The 22,663-nt window shown below is 38.3% G+C and overlaps 1 protein-coding gene across 1 annotated transcript in view; it reads left to right on the plus strand.

The window, feature by feature from the left end:
• The window catches only part of PCNX2 (pecanex 2), a 160,503-nt gene that overhangs the window by 91,250 nt on the left and 46,590 nt on the right, over nt 1-22,663 (plus strand). The window contains exons 22-23 of the mRNA XM_027685374.1: nt 9,083-9,191; nt 13,837-13,966. Of these exons, the coding sequence (XP_027541175.1) occupies nt 9,083-9,191; nt 13,837-13,966 (239 nt within the window). The remainder of the gene's footprint in view (nt 1-9,082; nt 9,192-13,836; nt 13,967-22,663) is intronic.

The raw sequence follows: 22,663 nt of genomic DNA on the forward strand, positions 1-22,663 counted from the left end.
ATCTTTCTTACACCAAGACTTTCCATGTGGCCAGCCCAGATTGTGTCCTTGGCTGCAGCCTGGGATTCTCCTGTCCAAAACCCTTGTTGTCTATAATCTTTAAATCAGAGATTAATGCCTTTTAAAAATATGTGGGTGTAATGCTCTGATGTATATTCTACAGGAAGTCAAACCAGATAATCGAGGCAGTCTACGTGACTCCCTGTAAACTTTTCAAATGAGCCGGTTGCTCTCCCCAGACTTTTTAGGAGATAATGTCACTACAAAGGTTAATAAGAATGTTTATATCAGGTGAAAATGGAAACCCACAAAAACCAGAATATATTCTTCATAGGTGTAGCAAAAGTGGAATATATAATAGGACGCAAGAGATTTCTTCCTAGACTTCTAAAGGTAGAAAAAACCTCAGACTTTTTCTATAATGGAGTAAAAATTGTGGAAGTATGAACTGGTTTGAATAAACTATTTGGGAATGATGAAAAGATGGGCTTTTCTTGCATCCTTTTGCTGTTTACTGACAATATTTAACTTAGGAAAAACTCTAACGCACACAAAACTTATGAGAGGAAGAGCATAGGGATGGTTAAGTGCATATTATAGCTCATCCAGTCCATTTTTCTTCAGGCAAACAAAAAAAGTAAAATAGGAATATACCCAGCACTGCCCTCCTTAGCAGATGTGTGAGATGCTTTTAAAGGATGTCTGAAATAACAACTGTTCAAGTCAAGATGAACCGGTATTGTTAAGTGTGAAGTAGAAATGAATGCAAATCATTCAAACAAGAAGTATATCAATTTGGAACTGGCTGAATGTTAACAAAGATGCTCAGGGCAAGATTTGTCCCCAGCTGTTTTGCTGTGCTCTGTTAAAGATGTGGTGTTTCATTCGATCCAGTGCCCCAGGCATCCTTTGTATTTTGCTGGTGGAGAGGGGTCATAGTATCTCCCTGAACTGCTTTTGGAACCTCAAGTAGACCGGACGTTAAGCTGAAGGAGAAAAGCCAGCTAGTAGTGTGAATGTGGATGCCTCTGGCTGCAGTATGCTTGTGGCTACTACAAAAGGCTGGTAGGGTTTTTTTACCAGTCTCTTCACTATTGGGAGCAACCAGCAGCATGTTGGAGATTCCTGTGTGCCAAACTGCTAAACTGTCTCTTTTACCAGCAACTCTTTCATCAGTAGAGCACAACTGAGAAACGATACCTGTACTTTGGAATATGGATTTTTTTAAAAAATCAGTGTAGCTTCCTTTAAGGCTTAGAGAAGGAGCCACCCATAGCCTACACTACATGGATCTGCATGGGAATGATAAGATCCAGTGTCATTAACCCTCTAATGTATAGGACTACAACTTCTTGTCTCTTTCAGTGTCTTGCGTGTTACTGTCAGGAAGTTTAATGGCCTCTTAATTTGTGTGTGTGGATGAACTAATTAGCAATACAAAAATATGAAATCACCTTATATTTTCTTATCATCAAGTCCTCTGAGGGTTCTGAATTTGTCTTCATGAATAAGGCAAAATAATCAAAGAAGCAGAGCTTGTTAAATTTGCCTTCATTAACACTGAATTCATTTGCCTAAGTACTCTTACTCCTGCTGAGCTCACTTAAGTATACAATTTCCCTGTCTGATATTTTTTCTTGTTTCCCAGAATACACTTTCCAGCTCATAAGGAATGCACTTTTTTTTATTTTTTTATAAGAATTTTTCCCTTATCTGTATGCTTCTTTCTGCCATAGTATCCAAGACCATGTATTTCTGAAAGATGATATTTATGTCAGAGTAGATCCAGCTAAGGCAGCCAGTTTATAACAACTCGACAGACCTGTGCTGATCAGGCTTAACTTTCAACATCCACAACACAATCCCTTGGACAGGAAAGAAATTATGTGTCATCTTGTTTTCCTTCATTTTATGAGAAAGTGCTGCCAAGTGCATTGACCTTCTTGGTGCTTTGTTGAAGTCAAGTAATTAACCTATTGGATCTCTTTATTGCCTTTGTGGCAATTAAACTCTTGGTTAGTTGGCATGTCCCATTGATTTAGGTGCTACTTATAAGTCAGAAGCCTCACTCTTTTTCCTGTCCCCTTCAGATTTTTCATCCTTCTCTAAATCTGATGTTTCACTTCAAAGGTTTTGGCACTAAGTTGTTAATTCATATTTTAATCCGTTCCTTGCCATTTGTGCATACTGAAATCCAATGTCTTAATCATCTGTACTCTCTTGGCTCACAGCTGTTTCCTCAGCTTTTGATATCTGGCATATAAATCCTTTTAAGACCCTTTCTGCTGAGTAAAATACCCAAGGCTACATCTGATATTTGGCAGGATAATCCCAGTGGTATTTTCCATAGACTCCTTAACTCTCTTGGGCACTGTGCAGTTCATGTTTCCTTTTAATATTGGAGGAATGGTTTAATTGATTTTTCATTCAGCCTTCCATCACTGACCTCTTTGTCAGACTTAATTCCTTACACTATTCCCAAATTACATTTTCTCTCTTGTTTTTTTGTATGTGTGTTTTGTTTTTCTTTTAACCAGAATGGGACAAATGCACTCAGGGGTTCAGGGACTTGTACACCCACTTGCTGGGGCAGTCTGGCTCACTAGTCACTGAAGACCACATTCATGTTCATTCATGCTGACAGAGGTGTGTTCTGTTTCTCTTGATGCAGGGACTGAAAGAGAAATCTTGAGCATTTCAGTGCACAACTTTGTGCTTTTGCTTATGTCCACTTTTACCACAGAATCATAGAATGGCCTGGGTTGGAATGGACCTTAAAGACTACCTAGCTCCAATTCCCTTGACAGGTGCAGGGACACCTTCCACTAGACTAGGTTGTTCAAAGCCCCATCCAATTTGGCCTTGAACACTTTCAGGGATGGGGCATCCACAGCTTCTCTGGGCAACCCGTTCCAGTGTGTCACCATCCTCATAGGGAAGAATTTCTTCCTCATATCTCATCTAAATTTCTTCTCTTTTAGTTAAAAAATATTCCGCCTTACCCTATCACTTCATGCGCTTGTAAAAAGCCCCTCTCTCCAGACCTCCTTTAGGTCCTGAAAGGCTGCTCTAAGGTCTCTCTAGAGCCTTCTCTTCACCAGGCTGAACAACCTGAACTCTCTCAGCCTGTCTTCATGGGAGAGGTGCTCCAGCCCTCTGATTACCTTATTTACCATCCTCTGGACCACTCTAACAGGTTCATGCCTTTCTTATGCTGGGGCCCCAGATCTGGGTGCAGTACTTCAGGTGTGGTCCCATGAGAGCAGAGTAGAGGGGCAGAATCACCTCCCTCGACCTGCTGGCCATGCTGTTTTTGATGCAGCCCAGGATACAATTGGCTTTTTGAGCTGCAAGTGCACATTGCTGGGTCATGTCCAGCCTCTCAACCACCAGCAACACTCTCAAGTCCTTCTACACAGGGCTGCTTTCTATCCATTCTCCTAGTAGCCTGTATTTGTGTTTAGGATTGCCCCAGCCCGGGGGCAGGACCTTGCACTTGGCCTTGTTGAACTTCATGAGGTTTGCACTGGCCCAGTCCTTTAGTAAAGGAAATTTCTGGGAAGATAGTGTTGTCAGAAACCATGCCTATGAAGGCTTTGCTGAAAAGGCTGGATCAGTGCAGCTGATGAGTGCACTCATCATTTATTTTGATTGTCTGACCCTCTGTATATTAAGCTGATGAGCTCTGATCTTGTCCTTTTTGCCCTTTTGGGTATATGGAAGTTACTTTTTTACAGTGCCGCAGGCTCCTTCTCTGGGCTCTTGCTATCAGCTGGCAGTGAGGGAAGAAGCAGCATCTGCCATGAGCAGATCCAGGGCTGTTAGTTTTTATGATCATCTTATTGTCATAATCCTCATCATACTTACATCTGGTTAACATTTAACCTCAATTGTAAGGCTTCAAGGCTTGTTACTCAAACTGCTTAAAACATGCCTGTTTTGTACACTGTCGATATTAAGTGCTGAATGCTGTGTTTCAGGAATATATTCCTTCCTCCAAGGTTTGATAACAGAGCCTTGGACTGATTATGTTTTGATCCTCTTGTATATATTGCATTAGACAATGACTTTGAAAACCTCAATATAAAGTCTTCAAATGTCTGTAAGCATATGCAAGTAAAGACAGCCTGTAAAGTACTTGTTGTAGATTCAAACATAGTGCTCTTCAAATACACCAATAGCATGTCACAATGACTTAGGACATAAACATTAAAAACCTTTAGTATTTCTATTAAATCTTGTTTTGTAGGATTTCATAGGTGAAGTTTGCTTTAAATAGTACTAAATAAAAACCAGAAAGTCAATGATTTGCAAAGCAAAGTCATGAACAAGAGTAAAATTATTCCACTTAAGTTTAATTTCGTATCCATAAACATATACCTACTCACAACTTTACCCTCTTGATGTATCTTAATTTTTATTGACATACAAAACTAACCAACCAACCAAACAAAACCACCCAAAAAAACAACAAACCAGTAGATATTAGAATTTAATTCCAAGAGCTGGAGTTACCAACTGACCAGAATTAGCTTAACATATAAAACTAAATACCCCTCCCAGAGTCTGAGTTCAAATCGTTTCAAGTTCTCAGGATCTAAAGAGGAATATAAAGAAATACCTATTGAAATGGGGGAATAATTGCTTTCTGCACTTAACTGTTTAAATCTGTCAATTTTGTGTTGCATGTAGAACATACAGCCATATGTATATGACAGTTATTTTTGTTTAAAAACAATATATATACAGTTTTTTTAAAACACAGCAAAATTCAAACTTAGCAAGAAAATGTTAATGTTTTTGCATTATTTAGTCCCAGTATTGCCAAGAAGTCTGCCCACACAGAGTCCCAACAGATGCTAAACATATAGAAAGGCTGCCAAAAACTGAAAGCACTGCGTAGTCTCCATCTCACATTGTGTCATTTAAATTCAAGTGTTAATCTTTGCCTAGTTTATTGAAATCTACTGAACTGAGAAAAGGAGATCCCATTTTAGTGATGTTTGAGACTCCTGAAATCTTTTATTTTTTTCATGTATGTTAACTAATTTCCATTAACTTCTAGTTTGTAATGTTACTTAAATTTGGTTGAGTAAGAATAACCAGATTTAAAGTCCTGAAAAGATAAGTCTTTGCCTTTGCTTTGTTTATATATGTATATAGAATACTAGCTGATTCACCAGAAGTCTGTAGAGGCTTCGGAACTCATAGAAGACTTAAGGATGATTAGAATAAAATGTTGTCCACATAAAATAAATATGAAAGATGGATGCATGTTCTGCACTTTCACTCATCAGTGGTGGGAATATACTGGTTGAAATTCACTGAGCATACCGATAATTTAAACTCTTTGTCAAAGACTTTAAAAACTGTTTACTGCGCAAAACTGTCACATGAGTAAAGATGTCTAGGAACTTCTATGCCCCCTAAATAATATATCACATATAATAGTTCTGCTTAGTGAACTGTAGAAAACACTGATGATCTAATAAGGCTTAAAACAAATATTCTTTTATAAATCATCCTAAACTAAAATGCAGAAGTCTTAAATAAAAATTAATCTTTTATACTTGTTTAAGGAAATGGTTATAAAGAGAGGGTTAAAGCTCAGTGCAGATTTTTTTTTCCCACTGTTAGTTTATGTGGGAAGGTTCTCTCTTTGTATCTAGCGCAAAGAATATACCTCACACCCTCATTCAAACAAAACTCTACTGGGGATAAATTGTTTGTCCCACAGCATCACAGAAGGGCTGAGGTGTCCCATCAGGTTCTGTGGAAGTGTTTGGTTCAATATACCCTTAATTAATTATTCATTATTTAGGGTGTCTTAATTTCTCCATGCTTTCTAACAGGTCTCAGGGGTTGGTGACTCCTGAAGGCTTAACAGTAAAAACCAAGGCAGAGAAGGCATTGAGTACCTCGGCCTTCCCTGTGCCCTTTTGTCACCAGGTCCCCTGCCCCATTCATCAACTGATCCACGTGGTTTTTTTTCCCATTCTGCATGTTGCCCTCAATATAACTGTAGAAGTCCTCCTTGTTGCCTTTCACTTTCCTTGCCAGATTCAGCTCCAGATGGGCCTTGGCTTTCCTATCTCTTTCTAATTAATTCTGTATTGTTTCTGACAATTTGAAAAAGATGAAGGTTTTCCTCTTTAGCTAGTGTCTTCAGATTACTGAAGACTGAAACGCAGTTAGTTGCAGTCGAAATTGCTACGTATAGAGAATGGCTGTTTCTGAGGACAACCTTACCCTCTTCAGTTTCTTTCTGTGAGAAAAGCTTTGTGATTCCTTGGAATTCCTGTGTTAGATATAGGAGAAAGCATATTTTAAACTGGATAAAACTGATAAGGAGGAATATTTTTTCAGATGGTTCTAACAAAATGAAAAAGAGAAACTGTAAAGCCAAGTCTCCCTTCCCTAAATCTCAATGTTATAGTTGTTAGATGACATCACCTTTAGCAATAATAGTTGTAAAATATATATGTAAAATGCTAATGGCAAGTTACTCCAAAGGTGATTTGCAGAACATGCCCTGGAAGCAGGGATTTAAGAGGTATTAGAGGCACTTGACAACTCTTAATGAAAGCAGTAGCTTGAAAATCACACATTTCCAGGCTTTTGAGTGTGGTGTTGTAAGGCTTTCAAAAACTAAGAGAGGTTCACTAAAGCGTTCTTCTTGCATTCATGTTCTTGTGAATGGAAATGAGCTCCTTTGCCTGTCTTACAGAAGTGTTAGCAGAGAGGCAAGTGTTGAAAGAAACAACAGCAAGTTCAAGCAGTGGTGAATGGAGAAGTAGTAGGACTTGTTAGATGAAACAGAGAACTTGGGCTCCATGGCCTGTTTTGCAAGAATGTATAAATATTAAAGAATGCTTAAAATGATGTAATGGAACAAGTAGCCAGAAGGGCGTCCTTGGATTTGGTTTCCTAGCAAATGCAAAACCTGAATTTTATTTGAGGTTTGAAAACCTTTTGATGAACTCTGTGCTTTGAGCACAGCTGGGGTGATTTATGGCTTTGTGATTTCAATCTGTAACAGGCAGAACTTCACTGGGTTGTGCTGCAGTTTTGAATTTTTGAGGTTTCAGATGCAAGTCATTAGCTTTTTCTAGCCCTTCATTTAAATCCTTTAGCAGATACAATTTTTCTTCCAGCTGTTCATTGAGACATTTCAGATAAATAAAAATGAAGCAAAACAAAGCAACCCCACAACCTGCTAAATAAGGTTCAAATAAATAAATGTTGGTTCTAGTTTCAGTTCAGTTTTACTTGCCTACTTTAATTCTGTAGTTTTCAAGTCGTATGTAGTATTTTTGACAAAAAACAAAGTTAGCAAGATATGAGTTTCTCAAACTAAGTAGGGGTAACCAGGCTGTGCCTCGAAGGGTTCACAACAGCTTGTTTCTGTAAGGGCTTTGCTTGTTTTAAATAGTATATCTATGTGCAAAGTTAATATAATCTATACTTTGCATATTGCTGCTAATTTGAGTCATGCCAAAGCAAAGAAAGCGTGTGAAGCACTGCTTGCATCTGAACTGGAAGGTTTATTAGTTGTAACTGGAGATAGCATGACACCAGTTATAACTGGAGTTAGCAGCTGCTTCTCTGATCATTTGGTAGTACCAAGACCAAAACAGGTCAATGCTATTAGTCATTCTTACTTTCCTCACAGTTCATTTGCAATTACTTACAACAATTCATGGAGAAGCTCAGTGAAACAGCATTGCCACTGTTGATCCAGACAGCCAAGTGTTACTTTGGACATGATAACTTAAGGGATGAAATGAGATGGCCAGAGAAGGTGCATCCTCTCTGACTGTCAGCATACTGCTACATTAAGTGTGCCTAGAACCGTGCTCTGACCCTGAGGCTAGCTGTCATGGGGAAGCCTGTGTCTGTGCTAATGAACTCTCACAGCCTGTATGCAAAATGGACAGTGGAGGGTTTTCATTCAAAAGGATTCTTGGGGATTGCTTGGAAGAGTGCTAGCTGGGCCAGACCAAAACCTGTTAGAAAGAAACCTTTCTAACAATTTAAAAACACGTACAATAGCAGTGCTTGGGAACATTCCTGGAAGCATTTTACTGTACAAGTATTGATAAAGTCTCAGTGTCTTTCAGGATGGTGGCAACATCTTGTTTTTCACTAACTCAAATAAAAAATTACTCTAAGAAATTCAACGTGTATTTGCTATATGAGCATGAAATATCACATATGCTCCTGTTTCACTGTCAGCTTGTATGTGTGTTGAGCACTAATGTCTTTGGATGGCCAAATCTTTCCTGACAGTTTGTCAGGAGCCCACTCTGCAATACGAATCTGATGGCCTGATGCAGATGAGACATAAGATCTGTTTTGGCCTGATGTCAAGAGAAATGGCAGGGGAAAAAAGTGTATTCTGGGGAATAAGCACACATCATTCTTGAATCAGAAACTGCTAGTTGCAGCGCCAAGCATATTTTACAGAAAGCAAAAGTAAGTTCATTGTGGTTTTCAGTTTTTACTGCACAACAATAAAAGCTCATATTTATGCAATGTTTTTATGGTACAGTGGTCTTGAAAATGCAGCTACAATTCATGACTAATGCCATGCCTATGCTTACATCATGGTGGCTTCTCCCATTAATTCGACAAATAAGAATGTTGTTTTCTTGAGAAATAAGTCAGATTTCAATGTGTAGAGCTGCTCATGTCACACATTGAAGTTTTTCTGTTCACTATACCCAATTTCTCCTGGAGTCTCCTCTTCTGTAACCATCTGACTTGCGGTGATTTATATTCAGTGAATATCAGAACCTGTTTTCCCACTTTCTAATTAGAGCAGACATACTTTTTAAAGGTAATCTGGGAACTACTTCAGTATGGTGGTTAAAAACATACCTCATTGCAAGTTTGAATGAAGAATGTAGTTTTATGCCTTGATGAAGTTAAGACCTTTATACCCGTGAAAGCTAATAATACAATATAATTTATTTCATGTTTGTTCCGGGGCACAGTTCTAAAGTGTCTCTTTCAGATACTAGTTTTGAAACTATCTCGGTGCCTAAAAATTTACCATGTTTTCCTGTTTTTCTTTTTTCAGCTGTGGGACCTACTGCAGAAGTTGCAGTTCATCATGACATACATTGCTCCCTGGCAGATTGCCTGGGGATCATCGTTCCATGTTTTTGCTCAGCTCTTTGCAATACCTCATATCCTTTGTAAATTAGTTTTTCTTTATTCTTAAATTCCTCTTCATGTATGTAATTTATTTACAGTGTTTGAACAAGGTGCGAAATTCCTAGGTAACTTATTTTAAAATGTGAAAATACTTAGAACACCTTCTGAGAAACACAGTTTTCTCCTTTTTTTTTTCCCCTGCATAGGATCTGAAACCGGGAAACTGAACTCTGACTCAAACTGGTGTGTTTATCCCTGCTCACTTCCCACCCAGCCACATTCTGCAGATCACTTACTGCCCTAGTCCTCAGGATGTATCCAGAAAGAAATGTTGTGATGGACATATTGTGAAGTGCTGGGCTCATGGCTGACTGAGCTCTCAAATATTAGTTCCTTTCTCAGTTGCCTCTAATTGGTATCTCAGATTTCAGTAAGCCAGTTTCTGCTGCAACTGTCCTAATTTTTTTTAAATTTTATTTCAGAAGCAGAGGGGTTTTAACATTTTAATGCAAATTTTTCATTGGAGTGCTGAGAAGCATTCTCCTTTTTAACATTTCCACTCCGTTTTATGAGTAACAATATATATTCATCAACACCAAAGCAGTCCTTCAGAAGAAGTCTGTTTTCGTTCTGTTACAGGGCTTTGAATATTGTGTTTGTGAGTATGGGGAGTAAAACACAGAGTTCGATGCCCCCCAAATTTCTTTAGGGTTAAAAAATGTATACTGAATTTTTTGAACAAAAATCGTTCTGTTTAAAGTCAAATTCAGTTAGAAACTTGACTGAATACAGAAAAAAAATTAATACAAAATAAAGCATTTTAACTGAACAAATTTAAATTTATTGACAGCTAATGCATTATCAGATACTAACTTTTAATTTCTTCCTTCCCTGCTAACCAAAGTTGTGGAAGAAGAGTTGACAAAGTCGTTTTAATTCAGACTTACTGAAGAGTTTACTTTGTACTGTTTATTAGATATACACACTTAAGTCTTTGTCCCTTTCATTCCACAGGGTTGGGGGTTTTTTTCCTTTGAGTGATTTCTTCCCTCTGCTCTTTACTGTGAAACATATGCAATGTTGATTAACAATGCTTATGTTTCTAGATAGGAAGAATAAAGAGTAAGAGCCTGAGACAGAAGGAAGTGCACATAGAATAACTCCCAGAGGGAAAGCTTTAAACTGTCTAGTTATGGAAGAAAAGCATTATAAAAGCAGTGATCTAAGAGTTTTAAGTGATTTGTAGCAAATCATTCCAGAATATCACAACAAAAAATATTTTCATCTCTGTTGTAGGTGTGAATTGCAGGAGAAGTGTATATGAAGTTATTTAGCAAAACCTTTAAGAACTGAGATTATATTTCAATAGGTTTCCCTTTGGTCACAAATATTTTGTGCAGTGGTAACTTTGCTCTCGATAAAAGTACCGATTAAGTTTTGTAAAAAGGAAAGTAGTTAAACCAGGGTTTAGTTTGTTTACAGAGCTATTGCCAAGGTGATCTAGTCTAGTTTTCTCTTATTTGTATTTGTAGTATGCTTTGTAAATGCTAATATGTCTTCTAAAGCAATGTTGCAATTAAGTTAAATGGTTAAATGCTGAAGTTATTATTCCCACAGCAACAATAACTCTGCCTCTTTGCACATTATTTTTATTTGTTGTTATCATAACTCTGCAAACAGTAATGATGAATGTGTGTTCCAGTTTGCAGAGGCACTAAGCCTGCCATTTCTTTGCAGAGTTAATTATTTGTGGCTCTTGATTGCTTCAATCACATCTGCAAACAGGATGTAAATGTTTAAATTTTGAAGTGCCTTGGTGAACTTCTGCTGTAGAGCTCAGTGATAGGAGTATTTCAGCATGCTTTAATGCATTCGATTCCAGCGTGCAGGGCATGAAGGGCATCGTGTGTGGAGCTTTCCCTGGTGGAGGTTGTGGAGTCTCGACCATAAGAGATCTTCAGGAATTTAGATGAATGTCTATCAGGAATCGTACAGGTTTAGCTGATCATGCTTGTGTCTGCTAGATGATCCCTCAAAGTTCCTGTTAATCTCAGAAGACCAGGAATGGGGATGGGCTTCTGGCTTGTGGAGAGATCTGCAACTTTCCTAGTGTTTAAGTGGATAAGATGAGGTTATGCATGTATAAATATCAACACACTGAGAAAGTCAGTGTAGTCTGTAGTTCAAAGGAGGATTTTACCTAATAAATGAACATGAAATTATGGGGGGGAGGGGGGAAGGAGTTCGTAGTCAAGATTATCCTGTTTAGGAGAGTTTTTGCTTTGGTTGTTTCAGGGGTTGCAGCTCTAACATTAGAAAATGAAGGCCTGTGACACTTAATTTTCCCATCCTCTAGGTGATTGTGTGCCTGGCAGGGACCTATAGAAATTGCAAGTAAAAATGTGGGGTCTGAGAAACAGGATTTTGGCTGGCCTTATTGAATAGTTTTGTGTTAAAAGAAGGGGATGGAAGATTTTAAAAATGTAAGTCTTTCAATTACTTTTTTTGAAGCCAATTTGAATTTAAACAGATTTTTAAATTATAAGGTTTAATCTTCCAAATACAATGCTTTATTTCAGGTTGAAGATTTTTTAAGTTTGGGTTTTTTTATTCTCAAAATTTGATTTTGGCCATTTTAAAAGAAAATCCATTATTCACAAAGAAACAAGTTCTGCTTCTAGATGGTATAGCCTAACAAAGATAGTACACAGGAAACCTGATTTGGGACATAATGCAAAAAAGTATGCTTCTAAGTTTTTGACACTTCTTTCCTGTTTTTTACTTAGACATAATTAAAGCATTGTTATTAAAAAAATTACCTAATAAAAACAAATTGGATACCCTCAAATAAAAAAATCCCCAAAGACAGATAATTGCCCACTGCACACATCAACTATACATAAGAGAGTCAGGCTTTAACTTGCTCTTGTGGGACATTTACAGATATGAAACAGTTAGTTAAAATGACTCCTCACAAGTCAAACGGGAAATGTCTTCGATCATCCATTTAGTAGAGTATTATGTCTTTTAGGAAAAAAATCCCTGATGCTACTGATTATGTCTTAGACACGAACAGTTCACAGTGGAGTGCAAAATGTCTTAACTTATGATGGTGGCAATTTTTCGTGATTAATCACGATATTATAACCTGCTTTAAAAAAAGCAACTTGCTTTGCTGTCCTTATCTGTCCTCCTTGTTCTCTTTTCATCTCTTCAGCTCCTATGCCTCCTTCCCTTATCTGACACTTGTAAATTCTTGTTCATCTTTCACACCAGTGCTTGGTTATGACTACAGTGTAATGTGACAGTTTAACTTTTTTGATGCACTTGCTTTCTGTTCTGTGCTCTCTGTCACTTTTTAAACTTTAGACTCTGAGGGCAGATCATTTTTCAAACTCTCTAATGCACAAAGACACTATTCCAGACCACTCTCTTTTAGTGAGTTTGAGGGATTTGAGAGATATCTTTTGACCAACATTTGTTTTTTAGATTTTCCAAATGGCTTTGAAAGCATGGCTAGCTAGCCTTTGTGTGGAAATGCTGTACCAAGAATGATGCTACATGGGTTAAAATGTTTTTTGTGTGGTCTCAGAGGCTGTGGGAGACACATACAGTATATTGCTATAAGAGAGTAAGCTAAAAGACTCTGGTTATTGGGTGATTTAACCTGAAATTTAGTTTGAGATGCACTTGATCACTGTACCTGGATAGTGGGTCCTTAGTTCATGACTTCTTTACTTTGCACCTGCATCCCAAGAGAGGTGTTAGGAAGGACAACTGGTCTCTTATGCCAACTTGGAGGTCTTTTTTTTTCTTACATTTCATGGATGTGGTGTGAATTAATGAAGAATTTAAGCCTAACATTTTATTTGCTTGCATTTATTTAATCATGTCTCTTTTGATTTGCATCTTTTTCAGTATCCTTATCCATCTCTAACTAGCTTTTCATCAGTCTGAAATATGACTTTACATTTAAAGTAAGCTATAGATTCAGGCATTCATTGTGATGTTTCCGTGTGATATGTACTATTCCCCTGTCCTCACCTTCTCATTTCATATATATTTTGAAAAGTATGAAATGCTGAACATTTTTTACCTTTTGGTCAGCATGGATATTAAATTGTCAGTAAGAATTAACATGAAAGCATGACTTTAAACCAGCAGGTTGGATTATAGAGACATAGTTTCTCCACATACTAGGTCATTCCAAAACAAGCAGAAACTCACAGAATGGAACACTGGACACAGTGAGAGCAAGACTCCAGTGCAGAGAACAAAGAATTTCCAAGAAAGTGATTTTTTTGTTTTGTGTGTGTGAGTTTTGAACTCTGTGACAGACTCTGGAGAGACACTCCTGTGTTATGGAAGGTACACTAGGTAGCTGGAAAAGGGCACTTAACTGCACTGCCTATGCTCAGGATCTGTCCTGAGGCAGAGTTTAGGCAGGGACACCCTGATAATAATCTACTCTGTTCAGACAGGTCAGCTCTTTTGCAACTGTGTAGCATTGAAGAGCCACAGATTACATGCTGGTAATGGGTAATTTGGCACTGCCTACCTTCCTTTCCTTACAACCTCTTTGGTAAAATAAACAACAACAACAGCAAAAAAAATAGTTCAAAGAGTGTTTTAAAATATAATGAAATCATATGTGTTACCTTAACTTGCAATTTTCAGACTCTGCTATGCTTTTTTTTCAAACTCTGGCTACTTCAGTCTTTTCTACACCACTAAGTCCATTTCTGGGTAGTGTCATCTTTATTGCATCATACGCAAGACCAATCAAGTTCTGGGAGAAAAATTACAAGTAAGACTATTCAAAATTTTCTACACTTGTTATTTGTAAAGGTTTTGCTCTCATTAGTTTCATTTCTGGAGGTATTACTATTTCATGGTTATTTGGTTATTTCTGAAAAGGTGTGTAAACAACTATTGGTTTGTTACAGATGAGGTGTCATGTTGCATTTGTTGTACAGACATACAGATACAGTAAGGGAGCTGTGAAAAAAAATTAGTAAAACTCTCAGTTGTTAGCTAGCTAGTGTTAGCAACTAAATCTGTAAAGCCTTTGGCACAAGGAGTCATACTGCATGAATACATTTTATACTAACTAGCCTGATTAAATGTTACCCTTTGGGATGGGGCAGGTAACTCTCACAGCAAAGTGATGATGATTGTACATTGTCATTACTTGTTATGTCCGATCTTGGAGCTTGACTCAAGAATTGGTTGTCAGATTTTAGCTGCCATTTATTTAGTTTAAGAAGGACATAAAGATTGAATACTTCTGCTTCTTCTGCCCAGTAGGATTTGAAAGCTCTCTGTAACTGGGATCAAATAAGCTCCCAAGAAGAGTACTGGAGAGAGGGAACCACTTCCTTTTCCAGGTAGAGGTAGTTTTTGCAAGGGATGAGCATCTGCGACATTAGTGGCTGGATTCAGTGAGTGGGCAGGGTGAGTCCTTTGAATCCTGTGCTCTGGGCACTGCATGAGCTATTCACCCCCTACTAATGTGTAGGCAGGCTCAGAGTAACTTATTGCAGCTACAGAACAGTGACATGAGACACACAGTGAAAATTATACTGGCCAAGTCAGGGCTTGACTGGACCAGTGAGAAGTGCTATGCGCTTGGCCATACTTCTTGTATTGGTGCTGCTGGTGTATCTGAGAACCTCAAGAGAATTCAAAGCAAGAAATTACAGTGATTGATTTTCCATCTTCTAGGGAAAAGAACCTGTTTAGTTTGAAGAGTTTTATTTTTTTTCATTCTGACTTGTGTCAAATGAATAAGTACGTACTCATCTATAAAGAAATTAGTCGGACACAGCCAAGTCATGTAGAGAGGCTTTGTATTTGTTTCTGAATATGATGAGATTTGTGGAAACCTTTCAAGGGGAGCTGAGTTTTGTACACTGGGGACAGATCTTAACAAAATTCTCTCTCACACATTTTTTTCTTGGGTCAACAGATTAATTATTTCAAGGGAGTGAAACTGAGGGCAGTTATGGAAAGGCAGGAAGCTACCACTAATCCCACAGACAGCTTTACATTTTTGGATGAAAACTTTGAACAATGTGAAGTAGGAAGTGGGGATTTTAACATCTGCTACACTTTAATTCAACCAGAGCATTTTGAAGGCCTTTGGTTTCTTTTCTAGGTACCAAATAGAAAATCAAACCCAGTTGTAGGCACATCACTTCCATATAGCTAAGTTAGTGTTGAATCTCTAGGTTATTGTAGAAGGAAATAGAGGGGATCATTTGTATTTGCTTTTGGTCTGTCTAATCTTTTGGGACAAAATGAACAGGAGATACTCAAAGGAAATATCAAAAAATGGCTGATGCTTGATACTTTAATGAGAGTGGGAGGTGGAGTGGGGTGGGTGTTGGTGTCTTGTTTTCATCAGTAGCACCCATCTGCTATTCCCTCTAAGGGAAGTGAAGAAGTTGGTGCTAATAAATTTGGAAAGCAAGGTAATTATTTTACCCATAAACTGTAAAACCCCAAGTGCAAAAAAATCAAACCATTTTAATACTTTAATCCACCACTGCTTGTCCTTGCAAAATAAGCAATAACTACAACTTTGTATTCAACATGAAGGCTTAAGTTACTGTTTGTGAAAAACCATGTTTTGTTGTTTGTTAGAAATTCTAATGTATCTTTTAGGATTTCAATTAAAGCCCACAATCTTACTTGTCGAAAACCTTTCAGGAGTGGAAAACAGCCTTGTAGAAGATTCAGATTGTCAAAATGAAATAAATGTTTGCCTGAACCTGTGGCATCCCACAATATGCACATATAATGATGACTCCTAAATTTGTATTCATTTTGTCTCTAACACTTCTAATTCTCCTTTGCCTTGCTTCCATTTCAGTATTTCATTGCTCACATGAGAAAATAACCAGAGTGAGTGAGAGTGGGACTGAAAACCTCCTGGTTTATTAAAAGGACACAGTGAAAAGACAGAAAAAAATCAAGGGGAGGGAGTGATTTTTTATTAAGAATAATGACATTTTCTACAAAATACTTAAAATAGTTGAATTGAGTGGGCGTTGCCTTACTGCTTTGAATCTTGACCTTTCAAGATCTAAAAAGTCAAAAGGATGTCATAATTGCTTTCTTTTGGAGCTGTGTAGTTAAATAGGATCAGGAACTTGAGCTGGAATGGAAAGTTGTTCTGGCTCTTGCACTGTCTTTGGGCTGCAGTTCCTTACAGCCAGATGTGCACTGAATTTTAAGGTCATCTAAGACAGAACAAACAGAAAGGAAAGTTGATGTACAGATTTCCTTTTTGGAGTGCCTTGACAGTTAATTTTCCCAAATTCAGCTCAAGGTATTCATGAAAAGTCACAGGTATGAGATAAGCTCATATGAAACAGAAGCTTTAAATTTTTTTTTTTGGTTTTTCCATACTCTTTGTTGACAGGAACTTTTGTGCAGGGGAAAGCTACCTTCAATGTACTTTATATACCTTTTTTGCTTTGCCTGCTTTGCATACTCATTTTCAAACGCTTCCTTGCTATATTGACCACTACAAAAAAAACTCATTTACATTTATATGAAGTTAGAGTTTGTCAATTCCAGGGTTATATTTTTTATAATTTAATAAAAATTTTAAAACTGCTCCATTTATTCCTTAAAGTGTTGGTTTGGTTGTCTCTGCCTGGTATTTTCTGAGTGCACACATACATATCTTGAATTTCTAGTGTTTCTTTTAGTCCCACTTTTTCTACTGACTGAAGAGGACTTTGAGTCCTCAGGTTTCTGACTGGGCTTCTGCCACTCTAGATGATGTAAGCTGGAGCTGAAAGTCTTAGAGAATTAAGATGATGGTTTGTTTGTTTTTTCAAGGAGATGGAGGAACTCAAGTGGGTAAAAAAAAGGAAGAGATTCGTTTGGATAGTAAGCAAACTGTGAAATTCCTAACAAGCTCTTCAAAATTCAGAAATCATACTGTGCCTGTTTGTGCTCTTGCAGTGTGTGCACAGAGCATGGGTGTTCTTCCCTGCAATCAGCAGATGCTGTTTGTTTTTACTGTGCGCTTTGGTACTCACTGCATGCAGAGTCTAGCACACTAATATATCACTGAGGTCAGGGATCTTTTTGGGGGTAAAAGGAAGGGTGACTTTAAGAAGAAGAAAAAATAAGGAAGTTAAGATAGAACAACTTTTCATGCAATCACAGTTTTACAGCTTTTGCTGCCATTGTTGAAAAGAGAGGGGTGTAAAACGTGAAGGTTTACCTGCTCCTCATGAACTGACCACCTTGTGGGAGTTGACTATGAGAAATTTTCTTTCTCTCCCTCTCTGTTTATTTTTGTGGTCGTTTGGGGTTTTTTTTTGGTTTTGTTTTTGTTTGTTGGTTTTGTTTTGTTTTGTTTTTAAAGATTGGTGCAACACTGGCTTTGTCCTGCTGTTAGCCTGGGTCCTGCTTCCCAGTTTGAAGAGTGCTGTTTTAGTCTTTATTTTCACAGCTGTTGGAATGATTAGGCTATAGATGTCAGAGAGAGAAAAGGAAATAGCAGTAAATCTTGTTTAATGTATAGGCACTTTAAAGCATAAAGTGTTTGTTTAAATGCTGTTGTTCAATTCCCCCGCTTTGCTTTTTTTCCTTAAATACTTTGTCACGCTGCAGCCTGACTCTGTCCTTCTCCTCCCTTCCTCTTATCTTGCTTTGTATCTTGCATATGACAATGGACAGAATAGAGTAGGAAGTTTACTTTCATTCCCCAGTGGGTTTAATTGCTGGATCACATCAAGCAGCCTGTTCCCTGCTGCAGCTGTGACTTGTCCCCACAAACAGCAAACTGCCACCAGGAGTCTGGAGATTTGGCTGTTTACAAGCTGCTCATCTCTCCTGCACCTTCCTGTTTCTATTCTTCTGGTTCAGTGCCTATTTTTGGGTAAGGCACAGCTTGCATTTGCTTTGAAGCGTAGTGAGTGAATTACAGTGCGATGTAACTGAATTAATTAGGTGTCTCTAAAGAGGCTGCAATTAAATTGCCAGTTATCTCAGACTGGCATTACAGGATGCCTCTCTGTGTTTGAGACTGTGAGCAAGCCTTTCTTTTCTCCATATTTTTAAAAGCTGTGTCACTGTGTTATTGTTCCAACTATTGTGGTTTGGAAAATAACCACCTGTAAGGTTAACACAGCTGGGAATGGAGGGTGAGGAAAACCTGCCCTGCTTCAGATGTAGTGCAGATGGCTTTTTCTCTTTTCCCACCAGCTCACTTAACCTGCCCATTGTGAACAACATGCAGGTGGAATGGGAAGAGTTTTCCCAGTGTACACGTAATTTGAGTAGACCCCACATTATGCACGTGTGTGGGGAAAGGAGCTGTGAAAAGTACCTGTCTGCTCCCTCCCTTTTTCCCTTAAAATAACAGGCACTTCACTTATTTTTAACACACCCTAGTGCATCTGGTTTCCCTATGAGCTTGCTCATCTGTTACAGCTGTTAAAACCCCTGCTCTGAACACAAAATATCATTCACCCATAACTGTCCATGGGCCTTGTTTGGGTTCTGCACACTCAAACCTTTCAAGTTGTTCTTTTTAGGACTGGATTTCTTCTTTTTAGTCTTTTCTTGCTGTGTTGTTTGACTTTTCACATATTCTTAGACCTCCATAGTAGTGATGTTTACAGAGGAACAACTGCAGCTATGTTTATAGTTCAGTAATGGCTTGGACATTGATTTATAATGAATACTTTCAAGAAAGGTACATGAACCTCTGAAGACAACATTTGTAGCAAAGCCTCAGCGTAGGAGAACCTTTTTTGCCCCTAGTTGACAGGAGATACTGTTTGCCTTTTTTCCTCAAATATCACTTCAGAAACATTATGTTCTGACTATTGTCACTGCCCTACTTATGGTTCAAACTTACTTAGGGTTCAAACTTTCCTGAATATTTCCAACTACGAGGCATGAAAACCTCATTGCAGCCAGTTTTACTTTTCATTGCGATTGTTTTAGTTTCTTCCAAATTGATTTTATTTCTCTGCTAATTTTTGTATTTCTCTCTGTCTGCTTCTATTCCTGTACTATTTTTTATGAACTGACCAGAAAGAAGCACTGTAGTTGAGTTGCACGACTTTAGAGTGAACTGAAGTTCTAGTGCCTTTGTTCAGAGCTGTTACTCATTTATGGATGATAGCTCCTTTGATGACCGCGGTGCTTTTAAGAGAGGTCTTCACTAAGTTGGCCTCAGGGATCCTACAGGCTTTTATTGAGAGTTGAGTTAATTTAGAACTCTGCAAAAATAGCATAAATAAGTATCAGCATGTAGATAAAACCAAAATGGATGCTTATTAGTACCTTGGACATAAAAGTCAAAACAAATAGAACCAATGAATTAACGGTTTTTAGTCTGAAATTTTGGTGTGTTGTCTTTGAATCAGAAGGGCTGATGGGTCCTATTTACAAAGCATGTAGAATTTGGTGAGAGTCTTTCTGGAGACTTCAAAGGGACTTAGATCCTTGAGAATCCAGCGTATACTGAGGGCTGACTTGTGTATCCTTGAGTATAGCATTCGTGCTGGTTGTAGTGGCACTCCCTGGCTGGCAGTGGTGTAGAAGTTGAAATGTTAGCAAGCTGCTGCTATTTTTCCTTCATTGCTCTTCTCCTAGAACTGGCAGATTTCCCAATAAATATGAATTTTTTTTGGAAAAAAGTGCTCCTCTGTTTAAACAATGAGTATAAACTGGTCTTATGGAAGTTGTGTCCTGTTCTCCAGGTGCATTTGTGGCCGTGGTTCTGGCACTGGCAGAGAGAATAGAGAAAACCAAAATGTTTGAAGAACAAAGAACGTCTTTGTCTGTACTTCAGCCTTAGTTCTTCATGAGCTCTCTGAAGTTACATGTTATTCATTAGACTTACTCATCTGACTGTCTTCTCAAGACCCTTCCCTGTCTCCTCCCTGCTGTAGCGCCTAACCACTGTATATCTTCTCATTGCACACCACCAGTATTGCCCATGGACTTGTACCTTCAACACTTGCTTGGTTTGGGAGTCTTTAATCCCTTTCAGCAGGTATGTAGGACTTTGTGGAGTGACAGAGCCACAGCATTCAGGTGTGGGAGGTGTTGTTTCAGGTGCAGCCTCAGGCTAAAATAAGCCCTGCTAGAAACTACCTTCCCCTCAGTGTCTTGAGCTGTGACCCCCCCCTTGAGTAAGTGACTCTGTGTGCATGTGTGCCCCTTTGGCCACTTGCTGTAGCATGGGGGTATTCACACCTCCTCTCCGACCCAGCCCTCAGCTCAGCACTTGACTCGGTGTGTGGAGTCACACTCAGCTGGGAAAAGGTGAGAAAGGATAGGCAAGGAAAACAAGGCACCTTTAGTCAAATAGGTCTGGTATTAAAGTACGTGATTTTTGAGTTGCCTAGAGTTTCACACTCAGGGGAGGCTATACAAAACTTGAAGATGTAGCTTAACTGTATGGCAGTATCTCTCTAACTGGTAACATCTCTCCTCAAATTTTTGCCCCTGGCAGTCAGTAAAACAAATTGAGGCTAATTGAATAGGAGCCATATGTGTGATAATTAATTGGGAGCGCATTCTGATTCAGTGCTCTGTAGTTCCCTGCCGAGTTAAAGATGCATTCACAAGTCAGATTCACTGAAACATTCTAAGAGGACAGAATAGAGACAGAAGGGAGACATCAGAAAGGGAATGCATGCTGAGATCAGGAGGAACGCAAGTAGAGATCAAAACCATAAGTGGGATAAATGAACAGGGAAAGAGATGGGCAAAAAAGGAAAAGGCATGCAGTGACAAGTCTGAGAGGGTAATGCAACAGACATTGATAAGCAAGAACTCAGACCTATAGAGGGAAAAAATCATCAGCATAATAGAAGAGGACTTTTAAAGACATTTGGGAAGGAAGGCAGCAACAGGACATAAGAGAAAGATGGGAATGGACTCCAGTCAGAAATAGGAAGCATGTTATATTTTGAGAGCTTCTGTGGATATACAGTGGCACTAAAAATTTATAAGCTGTTCATCTAAAGATTAGCTTCCAAATTATGTAAATCCAATGAGATCAATTTAACTCATGAAATTTCTGTCATGTTGAATATTGGAAACCTCTTGAAATGGGTTGACTGAATTTCTGTAAGAGTAAGTGTTCTCAGGAAGTATTCATCCCATTCACTTGGATAATGTAGATCCATGTCCTGTTTTAGATTTAATGAATCAAACATTTAGGGGCAAGCTGAGGTTCAGGGTCCTAAACTCAAACCTTCCAGTCAAGGAAATGCTTATTCAAGCCACATCTATCAAAATGTGAAAACTGGTAAAGCTGAGATCACAGAGGAGAAGTTCAGCAAGTGTAACTATCCTAACAGAGGTAATATGTAAGTTGTGTACAGATAGCTGCAGGGAATAGTTCATGCTACAGCATGAACTATTCTTAGTTATCCCCTAGTGTACAAGGGTATGCACTGGACCCAGATTGCCTTTGGGGTTATAAGAGCAAAATGTAAATTATCTCTTGCTTCTTTCCGAGATAATGCAAGATGCAGAATTATGTCACCATTGCATTTAGAATTGCCTCTGAAAATTTGTGCTCGTTGGGACTAGGTAAATACTGGATGAATGCTAGGGGGATTTTTTTAAAGTCCTTTGACTAGAAGTGTTTGCTCTCAAAATACCAGGGGTTGTTTTCAGTCTGAAGAGTACTGTAGAGGCTACCATAACAACTGCTGTAAATTATTAACATTTTCAACAGTCCTTGAAATGAAAAAAAAGGTATTAAAAGTTATCCCTGTTTTAGACTGGATTTTGTACAACTGCACAGTAGAAGTAAAATTTTTCTTGTTTTTTAATGTAGTGTCACTGATGCTGCCCTTGCAGACTTACAGCACTGAAATGGCTTGGTTAGCTTCCATTTTACCCCCCTTCATATTTTGGTGAGAAATATCTATATGGAAAATGCTACAGTGAACTTAAATAGTATTTCTGGTATAGGCTTTCTTTGAAAGACATCATTCACCAGTCTTTGTCTTAATCTTGTATTTCCTCATACTTTCTTGCCATCTCAACTTCCTAATTTTATTATTAAGCAGTCACTTTTAGTCTGAAAGTGAGAATTAAAATATCTCAAGTATATGCTATTTTAGTATTGCACACTGAAAAAGCATGAAAACACGTTATCAGCAGTAAAGAGTATCAAGAATGAATTCTGAAATGCCTAGTTGTCCTTTCCTCCTTTTATGATGTTTAAACGATGTGTCTCTGTGTGGAGTCAAGGAGGAAAAACATCTTGGCCTCATTTGCTGAATCAGCTCCCAACATTTGTTTTGCCTTGGGGTTTTTTTCCCTGTTCTTGCTCTCTCTGTCTGGTGAAAACTTCAACAGGATGTTTCTCATCACCTCCTTTCTACTTTCCAGGTCCTTAGAGTTTTTAAGGCTTTTGCCACTTCACTCATGGGCTCATAAGCCAGTGCAAAGCCCAGGTGAATCAGTCCTGCAGAGCACTTTGCCCAGAGCTGGGCACAGTGTC

Source organism: Neopelma chrysocephalum, unplaced genomic scaffold (genome assembly GCF_003984885.1).
Source record: "Neopelma chrysocephalum unplaced genomic scaffold, ASM398488v2 Primary Assembly neopelma1_23, whole genome shotgun sequence".
Taxonomy (NCBI): domain Eukaryota; kingdom Metazoa; phylum Chordata; class Aves; order Passeriformes; family Pipridae; genus Neopelma; species Neopelma chrysocephalum.